This window comes from Molothrus aeneus, chromosome 12 (assembly GCF_037042795.1).
Source record: "Molothrus aeneus isolate 106 chromosome 12, BPBGC_Maene_1.0, whole genome shotgun sequence".
In the NCBI taxonomy this organism is placed as follows: domain Eukaryota; kingdom Metazoa; phylum Chordata; class Aves; order Passeriformes; family Icteridae; genus Molothrus; species Molothrus aeneus.
The window spans coordinates 19,050,726-19,070,683 of NC_089657.1; the positions used below are offsets into that span (position 1 = coordinate 19,050,726).

The 19,958-nt window shown below is 42.7% G+C and overlaps 1 protein-coding gene across 1 annotated transcript in view; it reads left to right on the plus strand.

Moving 5' to 3' along the window:
• Positions 1 to 19,958, plus strand: part of SYN2 (synapsin II) — a 191,027-nt gene that overhangs the window by 78,113 nt on the left and 92,956 nt on the right. Inside the window, exon 4 of the mRNA XM_066557968.1 lies at positions 3,073 to 3,229. Coding sequence (XP_066414065.1) covers positions 3,073 to 3,229 — 157 coding nt within the window. The remainder of the gene's footprint in view (positions 1 to 3,072; positions 3,230 to 19,958) is intronic.

Consider the following 19,958-nt stretch of genomic DNA (forward strand, 5'->3'; position numbering starts at 1 on the left):
TGGCCTCCTTCTGGATGCAGTCACTCCATCCAGCATTAATTACAGAACTAGAACAATTATGGGAATGTGTCATAGCCCTTTGAGGAGCTTTTGCAAAGCAAACTGTATTTCTTTATTTTTAATTTTTAAAAAGTACATCCCCTCCATTCCCCAATTCTTTCATTAAATTGGTCTTTGAGAGGACACTTTCTGTTCTTTTATTTGAAGCCACAGCACTGTCTGGGATGTGTTATCCCCCTTATTTTAATAAATAAAAGTTGCCTCTTTCTTTCACTGAGGAGTCTGCAATTTTAATGAGGGCATGCAGGAATTGGAAAAACAAAAACTTCTACAGACACTGAAGAGTTTGACCTACAACCTTAGACAAAGCTTAAATTAATATAGAAATAAAATACACAAACATTAAACAAAAAAAAAATCATAAACTTATGTTTCTATAATTGCAAGAAAAAATATACCTCAAGTAAGTAAAACACTGTATTAATAAAATAGTGAAGATTTTATAATGTAAGCGTGTGTCTGTATAGATTAGGCTAAAAGTTTTAAAATTATAGTAGAAACATATATATATAAATATAACAAAACCCTACTAAACAAAAATATCTACAGTACAACCAAATTAAATAAAAATAATAAGTCAGAAAAACAAAATAAACCTTATAGCAACTATCTATTAAGTTAAAATGTTATATATTACCTTATAACAAAAAAACTTGTAACTTCTTTTAAACTAGAACCAGCTACTTACTCTCATAAATCTCACAACCTCTAAAACCAAAATATTTGTCTGAATAATAAATCATTCTTAACCCAAAAATAGTCCCATCCCTTCCTTAATAACAGCAATAAAGGCATCGTTAATCCTCTAAGTATTACATTCATGCTGGGCCAGTAAATTGGATTTCCATGTTCCAAACTCTTGAAACTTTGATCACAACATCTCAGGGCAGTGTTGCAGATATTTTTTAGGAATTCTTTTTAAAGGCAAGGATTTCTTTACAGGTTTTGCTCATTGAGCTTCAGTGCCATTTTGACGACTATTAACAGCAAATCCTTAATGTTGCTTTTGCCAAATCCTGCAGGTTTGGGGTTTTATTTCTTTTTACAGTGGCAAAACAATGGCAAAGGGTGCCCAGAGCAGCTGTGGCTGCCCCTGGATCCCTGGCAGTGCCCAAGGCCAGGCTGGACAGGGTTTGGAGCAGCCTGGGACAGTGGAAAATGTCCATGGATGCCTTCCACTAGAAAAGAAAAGGAGCTTTAAAAGCTCCCTTCCAACCCAAACACTTCTGTGATTTGAAATTCAAGAATCCAACTAATCTACTTGGGCTGCTGCATCCAAGCTGGGATCTCAGAACTGCTAAAGCAATTTTAACATGGATTTTAATTGTATTGTTGTTTTTATTCTACCAGACTGAGAATTCAGAATGATTTTGTAATCTTCAGAGTGTCTCACTCCAACAGCTTGTATTTATTTAAGGCATGTAAATAATTTCACCAATTTACTATGCTAATTTAATTTACCCTGCAGTTATACCTCTCTCAGGAACTTGAAATCTTCAAGCTAGTCTGGGCTTTCTTCCCCTTTAAAATTGGAATGCAGAAAAGACTCTTTCAACCATCAAATCTGGGAGTGAATTGCCCCTGTTCTGGAGGCTCTGTCCTGTTGGCTTGTGTTTTCTATTTTCCATAACCTTCTCCAGTAACAAAATGTCAGGCTTGGAGTAAGGTGAGGATGGTGTCGGATTGTTGGCAAAGGTGGGGGGTGATAGGCAGGGAACCAGGGGAAATGCTGGTCAGATACCAGAGAGAAAAGGGGGAAATGTGGCTGTAAGTCAAAAAATTCATTTTGACAAGTCTCTTGATCAAAAGTCCAGTTGTGATTCTCTCCATTATGGTCTGATTCCATTTGTCAGCAATGTGGTTGCTTCATCCCTTACTGTCCTTAAAACAGCTTGACAATAATTGTGGGGGAAAAAAAAATTAAATTGTTCCCCAAAAGCCCAAGTTTGTGGCAGAGGCCTTTGCCTGCTTCAGTTTAGCTTGCCAGTGCTCAGAAAATGGAGAAGACAAACTGAGGACATACCTAGAGGATGGATGTGATTTATCTGTCAGCAGGAAAACAACATGAAATCCATGATAATTTCTCTCTTCTCTTAATGGAACCCCATTATTGAGCGCATGCTGAACAGATAAAGGGTGTTGAAGATTTTCATGAAGCCATCATGACTCCTTCCATCTTTTGTAACTTCTCTTTTGTTTGAGTGTTTTTCATGAAGCCATCATGACTCCTTCCATCTTTTATCAATTCCCTTTGGTTGGAGTGTTTTTCACAAAACCATCATGGCTCTTTCCATATTTTCCCTTTGGTTTGGGTGTTTTTCATGGAGCCATCATGGCTCTTTCCATCTTTTATCAATTCCCTTTGGTTGGAGTGTTTTTCACACAGCCATCATGGTTCTTTTCTTTTTTTTTTCCTTTTTTTTGAGTGTTTTTCATGGAGTCATCATGGCTCTTTCCATCTTTTTTCAATTCCCTTTGGTTTGAGTGTTTTTCATTAAACCATCATGGCTCTTTCCATCTTTAATCATTACCCTTTGGTTTAGTGTTTTTCATGGAACCACCATGGCTCTTTCCAACATTTGTCAATTCCCTTTGGTTTAGTGTTTTCCTTGAAGCTCTTTCCACCTTTCTTATCATGGTTCTTTCCACCTTTTATCATTTCCCTTTGGTCTGAGTGTTTTTCATGAAGCCATCAGGGCTCTTTCCATCTTTTGTCATTTCTCTTTGGTTTAGTGCTTTTCACAAAGCCATCATGGCTCTTTCCATTTTCTCCCTTTGGTTTAAGTGCTTTTCATGAAGCCATCATGGCTCTTTCCACCTCTTATTATTTCCCTTTGGTTTGAATGTTTTTCATGGAACCACCATGGCTCTTTCCAACTTTTGTCAATTCCCGTTGGTTCGCATGTTCTCCCCTACTCCCCCACCAGCCATTTTCCCCCCTCTGCACACCTTGCTGTGGAAGGAGAACCAGTTTGCTGGTGGATTCTCATGACTGTGGATGTTTTTTGGCAGGTCGTTCCGGCCCGACTTCGTGCTGGTGCGGCAGCACTCGTACAGCATGGCGGAGAACGAGGATTTCCGCAACCTGATCATCGGCATGCAGTACGCCGGCGTGCCCAGCGTCAACTCCCTCGAGTCCATCTACAACTTCTGTGACAAGCCCTGGGTGGTGAGTGATGCTGCTGCTGCTGCCTTTGGGGGACCTAGAGCAGAAAGGTTCAGAGAATAAAGTGGGGATTTATGAAAGCCTTCAGCAGGCACAGCTTGGGCAGCCACAGCCTCCAGCAGCCGCAGCCAAGGTGGGCTGTAAGAGCCTAAATGAGGGATGTGGGATTCCAGAGGCTCTCCAAAATGCAGTTTATGGTATCCAAAATGCAGTTTATTGTATCCAAAATGCAGTTTATTCCATCCAAGAGTTCCAGCAGCCCAGGCTGGTGGGTGACAGAGCTGTGCCCACAGCTGTCAGCTCCAGCTGCAGGCAGGCCTGGAGACCCTTTGGGTTTGGTTCCAGTGCATTATAGACTTTTCTTTGCTGAGCATCTTCATACAGTAGAACCAATCCATACCTTAACTATTATCTACAGCCTATCATAGCTACTGTAATTACCATATTCATGTTACTGTTCTCCAATCACTAACAGTCAGTACATTACAGTTTAAGCTAGAAGTTGTTTTTCAGTTTTCTTGCAGTGGAAAATTCTGAGACCTTTTTTCTACTTGCAACTTTGCTGACTTTTTTGCCTGTGCTTTCTGCTTAGCAAAAACATCTTCTTGTTTGGGGTGGGTTTATCCTTTGCTCTAAGCCATAAAAACCCCTTCTAACTAACTCACCTTTTACCTTCTTAGTTATCTAGTAAGACTGGCTCAGCAATTCTTTTCTTCTATATCAAAACTTGCTTCCATCTCTATTCCTTCATCAGACTCTACATTTAAAAATCTTTCTGCCAAGCACACACATCTGTGAGACTTTCTTGCCAAACTTTCATCCTTCCCAACAGTGGGCCATGGACACGAGTTTGTCACACCATTATCAGTTTGGTCATTCACATATCAGGGGTTAATGCTCCCATTTCAGCTGCAGGTAATTAAGTCATTTACCCCCAATTTGCTTCCCCCAGCTCACTTTTGGTTACACTTTTTGGGGCCTGAGGCAGTGAGGTGTCCTTGATTCCCAGGCATAGAGAGGAGTTGTTGTGTCTGACCAAAACCTGAAGACAGTAACCAGCCCTCTGTGTGGAGTTTTAACGTTATACCCTAATGCAGTACAGGATTTGAAAAACAGAAAAGCTAAACCCTGAGCTGGATTTAAAACATAAAAGCTAAATCACTGCACCTGGAAATTTCCTGGGCCTGGCATTTCAGCTGCTGCATTGTGTGTTTCACTCCTCTTCATGAACGTTGATCATCAAACTTCCCTCACTGAGCAGTGAAATAGTGGAAGGATTAAAAACCCAACTAAGATATTTCAATAATTTTTTTTTTCAAAGAGCCAGTGTGGGGACAGAGAGCAAAAATCCTTGTAGTACAAATAGAGACATAAGTGAGGCATCCAACGGAATGCCTCCCCACTGCTAACACGCTTCCTCAAGTGAGGAAAGAGTGTTTATTCACAATTTGTCTGGGAAAAGCAAGCTGAGAATATTTCTCATATTTGTGGTTTTGAACATAATTTGAACAGGCTCTAGCCAGTGTTTTCCTCATTCCTGTGAAATTTTTGGGGCTATGCTTTAGCAAGGCCATCTGAAGGGACTCGTTCCCTCATTTGAAAGCCCTTTTCATAACCCTGTGCCTCTGTGGTAGGGGTTGGGTCCTTTCAGTTACCCCTGGAGCACTGAGGCACCCTGGAGAGCCACTGATCTTTGCCAGTTTCAGTGGAGAAGCCAATGCTGTTTTTCTTGACAAGTTCTGTGGAAATGGAGGCAGAATTTGGTGATTCTTTTGCTTCATGAAGAACTAAACATTAGCAGCAACAAGGTAAAATGTGGTGCTGTAAAAGGTGCTGATCCACAGCGCAGTCCCGGCTGCTACAATTCCATTGTCCAACAGTTAAAACAACTTTAAAAAATCCCACTTCTCATAAATAGCCAAAACTTCATTTTTCCCTCTGGTATCTGGGTAAGAAAAGAAGAGTTGTCAATATTTTTCACACTGCAGGGAAGTTTTGCAACAATACTTTTATTGCCTTGAAGATGTTAATTTTTTAATACTTACTATGAAAATCCCTCCAAACGATTGTCAGCAGTTTTTAACATATACCTCTTGCAGCTCATTTTATTATCCTTTTATACTGCAGTAAACTCCTGCAGGGGGGGGAATAAATAATTGATAGAGCATTTACAACTTCTCAGTGCACGCTGTACATTGCTAAATTCATTATTTCAGTGCATCCCATTTTCCAGCTGTGTGGCATTTCCCAGTGCTTTGATTCACTGGGTGGGGAGGCAAAGCCAGTAGCATTTATATGCAACAAAATGCAAGGAATAATTCCTCCTTACCGACTGCCATATCTGTGTTTTTATCACTTTATCACTGCCCTCAAGGTGAGTCCTAGTAAGGAGTGTGAGCTTTTAATGTGAGCACAGAAATAATTTCTGTACAAACACCAGGAGCTTTGTTTGGCCTTTTAACTTGAATACCCTGCCTTGTGCTGGTGGTGGTGATGGGAGATGTAAAGACCACTGTGTTTATCCCAGAGCAGCACAAAATCCTCATCAGATTTGGGAGAGAACAACAATGGAAGAACTCATGGCCCATGGGGGGATATTTGAGATGTCCTGTGTGGGGTAGGGAGTTGGACTTCAATGCTCATTGTGGATCTCTTCCAGCTCAGGATATTCTTTGCTTCTATGAGGCCATTCCAGAATAGATATCCTGAGGGGTAAAAATCCCTATACTCAGCCAGCTTCATGGATGCTCAGATGTTGCAGCAGAATCCAGGCACTGCTGGTTTTGCCAACATCATCATCTGCCTTGTTTGGTTGGACCAGTCTGGTGTGTGCTCCCTCCTGGGTGAAATCCCTGCTGAAAATTGTTGTGGATGCCTGGGAATGCACTCCCCAGTCTGCTGCTAAAATTAAGGGTAAAAACCACTGTGCCCCTCCATGGCCATGGCCATGCTTGGATTTGGCATCAATTAATCCTCTCCTCAGAGCGTGGCAGGGATTTCTTCCTGCACAATCCTTTTGTCAACACCAGTGCTGTGATATTTCTGTGGAAGTTCTCTCTGCAAACATTTCAAGTGCAAAAGCCCCACGGACAAAGGAGAAGCAGAAAGCTACAAAAAGCCATAAGTAACAATCTTTATTAATTCATGAGAAATAGATTGACCTTCGTGCAGTAAAATGTGGAGTGGCAGAAGGGAATTACAGCTTTGATAACAGCAGGGGGGGAAAAGGGAGTGTGCAGTGGAAAGGGCCTTAAAAAGATGGGAAATTATTGAGTTAGCCATGGGCAATGAGTCTTCCTTGTATCAGAGCAAAAGTAGGAGTAGTGTAGATCTGTAGGAGGGGAAGTCAGGGAGGTGAGACTGGTCATAAAAGGGCTCTCAGATAAAATGAGAGTTAGAACTCAATGTACAAGGTCTTTGGGCTTTAAATTATTGCTCTTCACTTGTCAGGTGTTTGGTGTTTCAGGGACACACAGCTCCAGCTGTAGAACATCTTTCAGCTCTGAGGGCAGGTTCACACTCTGTGTCACAAGCTGCCTGCCCTTAATTTTGCAGGAAAGCTCCTTTTGTACCCTGGCTTTCTGTGCACTTGCCAATAAGCAGTGAATCAATTTATGTTTGATCTGAGGTGCATCATTGAAAGGTGGGGTGTGGTGGTTATGATATTTTATGAAAAATCCTTTCCTTAGGATTTTTCCTCCTGAGAAGCTGAGAGGCCTCAAGAACAGAATGTAACCAATGGTTATCTGCTGCTGTGGAATGCAACAGGTGCATCTGGGATTGGGCTCATGGGGTTGTTTCTAATTAATGGCCAATCACAGCCCAGCTGGCTCAGACTCTCTGTCCAAGACACAAGCCTTTGTTGTCATTCTTCTTTTTCTATTCATAGCCAGCCTTCTGATGAAATAATTTCTTCTATTCTTTTAGTATAGTTTTAATATAATATATATCATAAAATAATAAATCAGCCTTCTGAAACATGGAGTCAGATCCTCATCTCTTCCTCATCCTCAGACCCCTGTGAACACGGTCACAGTGTGTGGTGGGATGATGGCCAGGGATGTCCTGAGAGCAGGAATTAAAGCCTGCATTCCCTGGTGTCAGGGCATGCACAGCTCCTCCAAATGCACAGCAGGACTTCAGAGCACGGCACAGCCCTGTGAGAAGCTGGGCTGTGAGCAGCCAGGTGGAAGGCAATGTTGGAATGAGTGTGTGTGGGGAGATGTTTGTGCTCTGAAACCTGCACAGAGTATGGGGTTGTTACAGCACTCGGGTTATTTCACTTCTGTGATAACACTAAGCACATAGCTCATGGAAAATTCATGGCCCTGCCTCGAGATGGATTTCACTTAAATGCTGGTGAGGATGTCAGAAAGCTGGGGGGAAAGCATGGCTTTTACAAATAAAGGCTGAGCTCTTTATTGCTGAGCTCACACAGAACTGTGGAGGAACCGTTTTAAGGTTTCTGCCCTCTTTGAAGAATTATTATAAAAACATTAGAAAGTTCCAGTGCAGGGTCATGTTGCAAATAAATTGTCTTGGGCATGAAATAACCCCATCAAACAAGACTAGAATTTTATCTGGTTCAATTTACAGCTACACTGAGTTAAGGTGAGGCAAAAACATCCACTCTCCTTATAGGATTCCCAATTCTCCTCACAGTTTTACTCATGTTTAATGGGGTGCAGATCCTGCTGTAAAGCATTTATGAAAAGGAAAAGTTAATCCAAAGTTAATATTTGATATCATTTAAATTATTTGTTTTCCTTTAGAAAACATCATTCAGGAAATAAGGGAGGCTTCCCTTAACTGAGGCTTAGGAGCTTTATGCAAACTTTCTCATTGTACATGATGTCATTGTCCCTGGGGGGATTTGAGATTTAAATTCCACGTGGATGTGGAACTTGAGGACAAGGGTGAGTGGTGGACCTAGAAGGTCATGGTTAGTTCCTGGTCTGGGTGATCCTAGAGGGATTTTCCAACCCAAATGAGTCTGTGGGTCCATGGAGGTGTGTGAAGTAATTGTGGAGGCCAGAAGGAACTGCAAAATGTGGTGATGATATCAGAGCTTGCAGCATTATGTGAATCCCATTCTTTTAATTATTAAAATATTTTAAAATAATTTCATAATTGAAATAATAATTCTCAAAATATTTTTAAATGTTAAAAATATTATATTATGTTATATTATATTATATTATATTAATAATACCAAAAAGAAAACATAATATTTAAATTTTAAAAATAATATTTTTTTAAAAAGCAACAAAAAACATGTATTAAAAATACAAAATATAATTTGCCAGTATCCTGTGTTGGAATTAAAAAAAAATTAATTTTTCCTGCATGGATCCATTTGCAGGATTCTTGTAAAGATTGATGTGAATCCTGCATGCTGAAGGATTTCCTTCAGTTGAACCCTGCTGGATTTTAGCTTCAGTTGCAAATATTGGTGATGGGGTGCAGTACTTTGGAACACCCCAGTTTATTCCCTGCCCACCCCACTGTGTCCAGCAGCTTGCTGATAGTGGAGTCAGGCAGGGAGGTGGATTTTAGTGACACCAAAGAGGCAAACTCTGATTTAATTGTCAGGGGCTGCAAGGTTCAATGTCCAAGGCTGCTGTAGATGGAATAAAGGGTTGGGTTTATTTCTATTTCTATTTTCTTTTTTATTTCACAGTCTGGCTGTGATATGATAATTACAGGCATTACAGGGGCTGGGCTGGTGCTTCCAGCTTCTTTCTGACAGTGTTGAACCTTCCAGGCCTGCAGAGACCCCAGAGCTGCTGCACTTGTGCACAGCAGCTGTGCATGGCTGAAGGGGAAGAAAACCCTCCCAAAATCAGCCCAGTTCCACCAGGGCAGCTCTGGTTCCTTTAGAGCAGAGGAAAAGCATCCCAGCTCCTGCAGCTGGCTGCACATCTGTTCTCCTGGGAGGTGCAGGGCTGCTCTGGGGGCTTCAGGGATCTGCTGCTGCCTCAGTCACACATTCACTCTGCTTTAGAGGGGGCTCAAGGCTCATTTGTGAGCTCTGTGACCCTCACTGGCTGCATTTAGCGAAGAGGGAGTGGAGGGAGTCCCTGGGGGATGTGGGGAGCCCAGGAGAGCTGAGCTTGGGCAGGGCTGTGCCAGCCTGGCTCTGCAGGGGTGGGAGCTGGGGCTGGGCAGCTTGGCCCCATCAAAGTGCACTCCTGGCACTCTGCTCCAGCACTCCAGGGATGGGGGAACAGAGGAAGCAGCCAGGAAGGGCCAGAGCTGTCCTAGCCTGGCCAGAGATACCTGGGAGAGTGTGAAGAGAGCTGGGGGATCCTGGTGCTCCTCACACAGAGCTCCAGAGGGGAACCCATTTGTGCTGAAGCATCTTCAGATGTCCCACTCTGCCCCACTGTAGGAATTTATTGTTATAGAAATATATCAATTAAATGAAGCTTTTAAATGTTAGAGAAGTGCCACAGAACACTCAGTTGTGCCAAAATTTCTCCCAATTTCTCTCCTTGCTCAGCCCCAGCCCTTGGGAGGAAGGCTGGCTATGGCTTTTTTTCTCAGACCTGCTAGTATTGGAAATCTCACAGTTGTTGTTTGTTTCTTTTCCTTCAGTTTGGGAGCAGACAGCCAAACACTTCTTTGCAAGTTTGTTGATATTTTCCTTGGTTTGCTCCTCTTGCCAAGCTTACACAACTCTGACTTCATGTGCTGTGTTCTGCTTTGCATTTCTTGTGCAGATGCTTTTCTGCTTATCTGTCTTCACCTTCTAACTGGACATTTAACTTCTCTGTTTTTACCTTGTTTTTTCTTGGAAGGTCTGTTTTAACTGCCCTTTATTGCTATTTGATGCTTTCTAGTGCTCTTCCCCACCTTGTTTTCTCCTCTGTGCTGCTGCTCCAAGTTGCTCTCTTGTGCTTTTCCCACTCCCAGTTATACTTTAAAAATCTTGAGCAACAGATTGGAGCACTGGCAGGACATTTGTCAGGACTCTGCAGGGAGGAGCAGAAAAAAAGAGATGAGCTCTGTTCCTTCCAGCTTCCTGTTGACACAAATTATTGAAGCAATGCTAATGGGAGACATAGCCACGCAGAGGAGATTCAATTTTGTGTCAAAGCATCTTCTGGAGAGCAAACCACAAACAAAATGAATGTGTGCAAGAGGAGAGGCATTTTGAAAACTTATTTGCTGAAAATCTGGGAGATTTTCAGTGCTATTCCATGTTGGGTTTAAAAAAAGAAATTCTAAATGTTTATTTCACTGTAAGAAAATCCTATGCTCGTTAGCAAAAGCCAGATTTGTACAATAATGCTGAGCAATGGGATAGGATTTGGCTGGTTGTTGCTCTCTTTTATATGCCAGAGGGGATTTTCTTAAAGGTCAAGGCTGCAGAATGCTGCCCTGCAATCTGGATGCAGCTCAGAGAGGGAAGACATTTAGGGACACTCAGATTTGATATTTTAGTCAGTTCTATGTGTTCCACTGGAGCAAACCTGGGGCCAGCACTGAACTTTCTGCTTCCAGCCGCTCTGGCAAGACTGATGTCCCTGGCAGGTGAGGGCAGGGCAGCCAGAGGGGTGCAGGGCCCTTTTCCTGCCCTGTCCCTGCAGGGAGCTGCTGAACTCCCTCTCCCTGCCCAGGGCTGCCCTCTGTCCCGGGCAGGGCAGGGCTGCTCCTGGCACACCAGGACATGGTGGCAGGGCCAGGACAGCCCCATGTGATGTGTGACAGTGTCTGTGTCAAATTCCATGTGCCCAACAGCAAATATTTGCCCCAGTGGCCAGTTCTGTGGCCTTTATCCGTAGAATTTTGGATTTACAGAAGGGTATTGGATTTACAGATTTCAAGTGAAGTCAGAGGCCTGTGGATCACCAGGTGCTTTTCCTCCAAGCAGAACTTTCTTAAGAACAAAAATCCTGCTTAAAAAAAAACCTGAATAAAACCTGTTTTAATTGTCTGTCACTCAGTGAAGATTTTGTCCTCCTTGCCTTGTTTTAGAGCAAAACATGCTGATGGACTTGTCATGCAAGAGCTGAAAGTAAATTCACAAAACTGTGTCAGAAGGAAGGTGAAAACAGTGTGAGCTTTTTGGTCAAAAGACAATTTAATACCAGGTTTGAACATTGGACTGGAGCAAAATTCATAAATAAAATTATAAGTTTAAATGCATGACTAGAAATCTAAATACCTTCAACCTAGTAGTGTTTGCTCTTTGCACCTCTTTATAGAGCTGGTTTAGTTTAATCTAGTCTTGGAACGGAAAGGGAATATTCCAGCTTTCCTTGCTGATTTTGCTTTCCTAAAATAAGTAAGGTCACTTGAAATTCCTGGTTAAAAAAAAAAAAACCAAAAAGCAGAGATCCTTAAATAATAAATAAATCTCAGTGTGGTGATGATTTTTCTGTGTTATACAGCCATTAATTCTCTCATCTCTGTATTCATCAATCCTTGCATGCACTCTCAAGTGCTTTATATATAAACTGAGTATGGGAGTATTTTGCTTTGACCAGCATTTACTGCTATCAGGATAATCTAAAGCAAAAATAGAATTTTTGACTACATTCCTGAATTTTGTAGTAGGTTGTTGCCACTCTGCCCTGTTCTCCTCTGCACTAAAAAGCAGCAAGAAGTGGGAACTCTTGACATCCATTACAGACTTGCATTGCATTGGACATTTCTAGGGACAGGAAATTGAAATGGACTTTTTAACTGTTTCTTACTTTCTAGTGAGAGAAACTGTTTTCAAACAGAGGCTGTGAAGTTAATATTCAAAGCAGGACTGTAAAGCTGGGGCTCAAGTCCTTTCTATTATCTGCTGGTTCTGCTACAGTAGAGACTCAGAATCTCTTTTTGTGCTTGGTTAAGGCAAATATCCACACCACACCTGAAGGCCAGATTATGGAAATTAAGTTTGATTTCTTGTGCAATCTTAATATATAATTACAAAGGAAACCTGTGTGTTATATACCCTATTAAATTATCTTAGAAAATATTTTTTTCAGTTAAAATCTAGGCTGTATCTGCTCCTTCAATGCGTGCCTGTGGTGACTCAGAGCTGAGGAGGATCGGGGGGGACATTCCCCTTCCTGACACAGGAATCTGTCACCCATCCAGGAAAATCCCTCCTGTGGTGACGGCTCCACCAGGGCAATCCCCACTGCTCTCCTCCAGTGCAACTCTCCCACCAGCACTGCCATTCCCCTCTGGCATTCCTGGATATTCCATTCCACCCTCAGCTCCAGCCCCCTCTGAGATGGATGCAAAGTGTCCTGGTTTCCTTTTGGGGTGTGTGAGCACCACCCCTGCTCTCTGAGGTGTTTTTAGTGGGTGGCTCAGTTTAAAAGGCTGTGAAATCTCTGTTTGGGTATCCCCAAGGAGTCCTCTGGCTTTCCCTGCTGGGCCTAGCAGAGGCTGGCTGGTGGTGTCTGAGGAGTGACCCTGGAAATCCACCATAGAAACCCAACATGGAAATCTCCACCCTGGAAACCCACCGTGGAAATCTCCTACATGGAAACCCACTATGGAATTCCAGCATGGAAACCCACCCTGGAAACCCACCCTTGAAATCCACCCTGGAAACCCGCCATGGAATTCCATCCTGGAAATCTCCATCCTGGAAATCTCCACCCTGGAAATCTCCACCCTGGAAACCCAACGTGGAAATCTCTACCCCAGAAATCTCCACCAGGGAAATCCACACTTGAAACCCACCAGGGAAATCCACCATGCAAATCCACTATGGAATTCTAACATGGAAATCTCCATCCTGGAAATCTCCATCCTGGAAATCTCCACCCTGGATATCCACCATGGAAACCCAACATGGAAATCTCCACCCCAGAAATCTCCACCAGGGAAATCCACTATGGAATTCTAACATGGAAATCTCCACCCTGGAAATCTTCATCCTGGAAATTCACCGTGGAAACCCACCCTGGAAATCCACACTAGAAACCCACCATGGAACTCTCCACCCTGGAAACCCACTATGGAATTCCAACATGGAAACCCACCTTGGAAACTCATCCTCGAAATCCACCCTGGAAATGCACCATGGAAATCCACCCTGGAAATCTACCATGGAAACCCAGCATGGAAATCTCCATCCTGGAAACCCATTCTGGAAACACAGCATGGAAATCCACCATGAAAACCCACTCTGGAAACCCGCCAGGGAAACTCACCCTGGAAATCTCTACACTGGAAACACACCACAGAAATCCACACTGGAAATCCACCCTGGAAAACCACCTTGGAAACCCACCATGCAAATCCACTATGGAATTCCAACATGAAAATCTCCACCCTGGAAATGCACCCTGGTAATCTACCAGGAAACCCACCTTGGAAATCTCCACCCTGGAAAACCACCCTGGAAATCCAACCTGGAAACCCAGCATGAAAATCTCCACCCTGGAAATCCACCATGGAAATTTCCACCCTGGAAATCTCCACCATGGAAAACCACCATGGAAATGCACCCCAGAAATCCAGCCTGGAAATCTCCACCCTGGAAATCTCCACCCTGGAAACCCACCCTGGAACCCACCAGGGAAATCTCCACCCTGGAATTCCAACATGGAAATCCACCCTGGAAATCTCCACCCTGGAATCTCCACCCTGGAAACCCATCACAGAAATCCACACTGGAAAATCACCAGGGAAACCCACCATGGAAATCCACCATGCAAATCCACTATGGAATTCCAACACGGAAATCTCCACCCTGGAAATCCACCCTGGAAATCCACCCTGGAACTCCACCATGGAAACCCACCCTGGAAACACATGCTGAAAATCCACCATGGAAATTTCCACTCTGGAAATCTCCACCATGGAAAACCACCATGGAAATGCACCCTGGAAATCCAACCTGGAAATCTCCACCCTGGAAATCTCTACCCTGGATATCCACCATGGAAATCCAGCCTGGAAACCCACCCTGAAAATCCACCATGGAAATTTCCACCCTGGAAATCCACCATTGAATTTCAACATGGAAATCCACCTTGGAAATCTCCACCCTGGAAATGCACCCTCAAACCCACCCTGGAAACCCACCACTGATGCCTTCCTCTACAAGTGTCACTGAACTCAGTATTTTTATGGAAACCTCCTATTTGAACTGGACCTCATCTGTAAAAAGCCCCACAAAGAAGAAAATCTCCTTCTGTCTCCATGAGCCCCAAACCCTTCTGAGAAGTGCTTAAGCACCAGGCCATCAAAACAAACAACAGCACAAATGTTTCCCTGGTCAGAACACTGAACTCCCTGTTCCCATAACAGTGGAATGAAGTCTTTTTTTATTCAGCATTTTCTCACTGCTGGAAGAGCACCCAGGAAGGAGTCCCCAGAGCCTCTCTCTTCCACAAACTTTATTCCTTCTCTAAATTTTCATTCCAAATGAAGGGCTCCAGGAGGCCTCTGGATCTAGGCCTCATGGGATTACCTTTAGCTTATTCTTGTATACCAGGCATGTCTTGATCTGTGTTGTACCCTGGTATGCTCATAGGCTGTTTTCCTTCATTTTAATCCACATGTCTTCCTTAAATCTCGCCTTCCTCACTGTTTACACATTTTGTCAGTGCCTCTTCCACCAGCCAAAGTGTCTCTCCTTGCCAGATGCCTTCTTGCCCAACCCTGCAAGCCAGGAGATGTTTTTATGTCTCTGACTGTGACCATTTTCTGGTTCTTTGGGATTTTTTTAATCCTGTTTTTCCAACTGTTGTAGAAAACTTTTTTTTTCCCCATGGATGCACTCTGCTAATTTGTAAGCCAGTTCATGCAGCTCTTCCAAGGGCATGAGGTTTTTATTTAAGACTTTTTTTTTTTTTTGCTTCCTGTAGAAGCTCTTAATGGTTTGCATTTCATCAGCTGTAATTCTAATGTGAAAATATTCCAGCAGTTAATTACATGGTGATTAGTGGGAGAGCTGTGCCTCTCGGATTGCAGTTCTCATGCTGCAGGGGAAGAGCTGGAGCCCAGAAAATGCCCTTGGAAATTCCGGATAGCTGGAGCAGACAGCCCAAATCCCTGTGGGAAGGGCCAGCACAGCCCCAGGGGCTGAGCAGCTCCATCTCAGGAGGTGCTGCAAGAACCCAGAGGGTGAGGAGGGAGCAGGAAGGGAAGGAGGTGAGGAAATATCAGCTGCAGCCAAAGGCAAGGGGGAGACGCTGCTGATGCTGGGCAGGGATTGAGGGGAAAATGCACCAGGGACAGATCTCAGCTGGGAGATGAGAGCCCTGCAAAGCCTCAGGAACAGCTCCCCTGTGGCACAAAACACCATGCAGGTCCATGGAAATGATCCTGGCATTCCCAGTCCCACCGCGCTGCCTTTGGCTTTGGGTCCTGCTGGAAAACCACTGGGATATTGGGACACAAAACAGATGATGGACTTTGGACCTTGTTAGCCCAAGAGATTTGGGAACAGGGTGCCTTGGCAAGAGCAAACAGAGCTCTGAGGATTAAATCAAGATTGCAAGAAGATTCAGTCAGAGGGTGTCACTGACATATTTTCTGAAAAATCCTTTTGCTAGGATTTTTCTCCTGAGAAGCTGAGAAGCCTCAGAAAATAAATGTGAATAATAACTATTTGATGGCTGTAGAATGTAGTCTAGAGATGGTTCACCAACAGGTGCATCTTTGATTGGTCTCATGTGAATTGGTTTTACTTGATGACCAATCACAGCCAGCTGTGTCTGAGTTTGTCACAGGTTTTTGGGTTTTTTTTTAACTTTCTGATGTTTCTTTTTTTAGTATAGTTTTAGTAGATATTTTATATAATATAATATAATATAATATAATATAATATAATATAATATAATATAATATAATATAATATAATATAATATAATATAATATAATATAATATATAGTATATAATATATAATATATAATATATAATATATAATATATAATATATAATATATAATATATAATATATAATATATAATATATATCAGCCTTCTGAAACATAGAAGATTCTCATCTCTCACCTCATCCTGGGGACTCTCAATCCCCACCACAAGAGAGGTTTACCAGGAAAAACAAAATTACATCAGAGTTCTGCAAGCAAGAGGTGTTTAAAATGCATAAGTTTGTTTCTGTGATGATTAACCCAATCCCTGTAGTAAAACATTTCTAGTCTTCCCAGAATAAGTATATAAGCAGTTGTACTCCACAATAAATTGGGATTTTTCGCCCATAACACCAAACCCCCATCTCTCTCTCTTCATCACTGATGAAAACCACTGGAGGAGCACCAAGTTCTGTTCCCGTTCCCATCTCCCCTGCACTCTGCTCATGTGCCCAAACTGATTTGTAGGAGCTGTTTCACCCTCCAGTGGCAGTGTCAAGGCCTGGGTGGGCTGTGGGTGTTGTTGGTTGGGGGCTGTGTACAAATTACAAATAGGACAGGGCTGCTAGGAACGTGTTTTGAGTTGTTTTGTTTTTTAGCATTAGTTTCATGACATGGTTATGATGATGGGAAGATGCTATTAGCTCACATTTTAGGCAGTAGACTAAGAACTTAATGTTACAACTTATTTTATAAATTTTTTGACTAATTACACAAAGCAAAAGCATTTGACAGTGGTTCTATTTAATTGCTGTAAGTGCACATACTTCTGGTTAAAACAATATTTGCTTATTTTGAATGCAATATTTGCTTGTAAGCCTTAAAGCACAATGTGTAGAGCTGTGTGTCAGCTCCTGCTGGCTGAGGAGGGTGTCAGCTGCAGGCAGGGTCTGCTCCCCTCCATTCTCCTGTGAGGAATCAAACCTGTGTGAACTCAGCCCTCGGGAAAGGCATTCAGGGTTTGCTCAAGTGCAAGGGAGGAAATGTTCACAATCTCAACAAAGAAGCACATGGAGGGCACAGAAAGGTAACACAGATGCTTCCCAGGTAATATTAATAATAATAATATCAAAAAGACAGTAATTTAATATTAAAATACAGTACAGACACTGTGTTTAAAGTGCAGATATAGTGAAAAATCGTGGCCAAAGCTGATTGACTCCCACAGGTGACAAATGTATTCTCCCAGCCCCTTCCACAGAGCTGCTCCATTCCTCCTCACTCTGAAGGGTCTCAGATGTTTGTGTCTCAGTTTGTTGGCCTCCATGGACCCCACTTTGTGCTTCCTGACTTTGAACATCTCTCACTCTCACAAGAGAAGCCAACCTTTATGGGATGACCAGGCACATTTCTGAGCCTCAGTCTGAAAATGGATATTTCGGTCTAAAAAGGAAAATTTCAGCCTGAAAATGGACCTCAGGTCCTTTTTCCTGGTGCCATCTGAAGAGATGAAGAAATAAATTTCTTTGTTTTGGTTTTGGGTGGGTTTTTTTGTTTGTTTGGGTTTTTTGTTTTGTTTTTTTTTGTTTTGTTTTTGTTTTTTGTGTCATTTTCTTTGTTAAATCCCTAAAATTGTAATATAAGCAGCCCATAATGCAAACCAGCTCATCTTTCAGCTTTCCAGGCCTGCCGACCCTGCAGGGGCCCTGTGCAGGTCACTGTGGGGCAAAGGGACCTTCCCTTTGTGCATGGAAAGGGAAAATCCCATGGCAGAGGCCTCCATCCCTGGTGAACTCTGAGATCACACCAGAAAACTGGAGACCTTTACTTCAGGAATTCCAGTCACAAATTCTGATCCTCATTAATGCATTTGGAAGAAGGCAAGTTTATAGCTGGACATACAGAGGAAAAGTGGAATTTTGTTTTATTTCATGGAATTTCTTCACTCTTAAGATGAACCCACACCTTAGAACACCCAGAGATGAGTTAAAGCTGAAAGTGGATTTTTTTATGAACCAGGTTGAAGAATTGTTCACTTATCCAAGTTTTTCCATTTCTCAGCTCCTGGAGAGTGCCAGCTCCTCTGGGTGGGTGTAACAGACTGCCCAGAGCATCTGGGTATTGTTTCAGCTCCCATGAAGCACCAGATGGGCACCTGGAGTTCTCAGCTTGTAGAGAGGGCAGGTACTGAACCCTCAAAAAGGGGAAATTTCTGACAGAACAGGCTCAGTAAAACCCACAGCCCAGGGCTCCTGCCTGAGCAGGTGTTATAACTGAGAAGCTTGACTAGGCCAATATTCCAGCAGCAATCAATTTATTAATTATTATGGTAAAGTATGAGCAATACAGCACTGGGTACTGTGGGGGAAGTTTTCCCTCCCACTGCACACCAATAGTTGAGGCTTACAGGTATTTATAGGGATACTCAATAAGCTTTCTCAGCAGTTTCTATTCCAATTTATACTCATCAGGAGTCTCTAGTCCCAAGTTTTATGTCACAATTCTGTACACTATTGTGATTTAGTTTTTCTCAGGATGTATCCCAGAAAATGTGTATTCTAGGTGGTGGTGGTCCGGTTTCCAAAAGAAGAAAGACGAATCCCATCTGGTGAGGTCCAGCTCTCCAGATGCAGGTCCACCTTTTAATTACAAGGACTATAAATCTCATAACAGTGATGTCCAGCTTCCCTTGGTCAAAACTATTAATCCTTGAGTTGATGTTCCTCTTCTTTTCTCAAGCTGCTTTTCACTGTTTTGGTAAGGCCTGAGATAAGCATGCTTCCTTTGTATATATTCTAAAGCTATAGTTTCAAAGATCCTTACTACAAGCAATATTCTAAAATTATATGTCAAAAGGTGAATATTGCAAAACTCTTTAATGTCGGGTCCGTCTGTCTGTCTCTGCCCCGACACGGGTAGAGTGGTTCTTGGGTGGCACGCGTTTCAAAGGACGAGTCTGGACTCTTCAGCTTTTCGATCTTCAGATTGTTTATTGTTTCTTATCTACAGAATTTTCTGTCTGCCCAACAGAGGTCTGACCTGCAAGGCAGCCAAGGGCACTCTGACCATCCACAGGGTGGTCATGTCTTTTTATACTAATATCTACGTACATAATATTTACCTTTATTTTCCAATACCTTTCACCCATATTAGCAAGTGCACCTTAACCATGAACCAATCCCCAAGTGCCAACATCACCACAGGAGATGGAGGACAAGAAGAAGAAAGAAGAAGGACGAGACACGCCCTGATCGCTCCATCTTGTCTCCATAACCCCCCTGTACCAAAAACCTTAAAGTTTACATTTCACCCTATGAATGTGTCCCTTTTACACCCTTCACTCTAAAGTGATTCTCTTGTCCTCAAACTGCTGTCACTTCTGTGGATGGATCAAAATTAAGCCACCAAACACTCTTGGCAACATTCCAGGATTTCTGAGACCCCCAAGGGTTCTCCTGGCATCTCTGGACATCGGGAACGATGTGCTGAGTTCCCACACTTTAAGGCTTAGCTGCAAGCACAAAGTTCATGTCAAACAGTAACACCCTTAATGCTTTAATTCAAATGCTCCTAAATCAACTTAAGACTTCTAAAGGCTAATTGTGAACAAAAGTTAGGTTCAAAGGCCTTTTCCCATGCTTTACTTTCCTCAGATATTGTTAGAATTCATCTTTATAACTGTCCCATGGTTGGTTTCCACACATATCACAATGACAGATTGCCTGTATGTACCTGACACATAAGAGGTACAGCTTGGTATTTCACACAGGGAACAGGAGAGGGAGATGCCATTCCTGCAGTTAAAATCCTACTAAATTCCTACATCCCACTGGAAAGGGCAATGCCACAAATCCTGCAGCCTGGCCGGAGGGATTGGCAGCTTTCTGGAATTAGAGGCAGCACCATCTGCAGGAATTGTAATTTGAAATATCAGATCTGATTATCTTTGAGGGA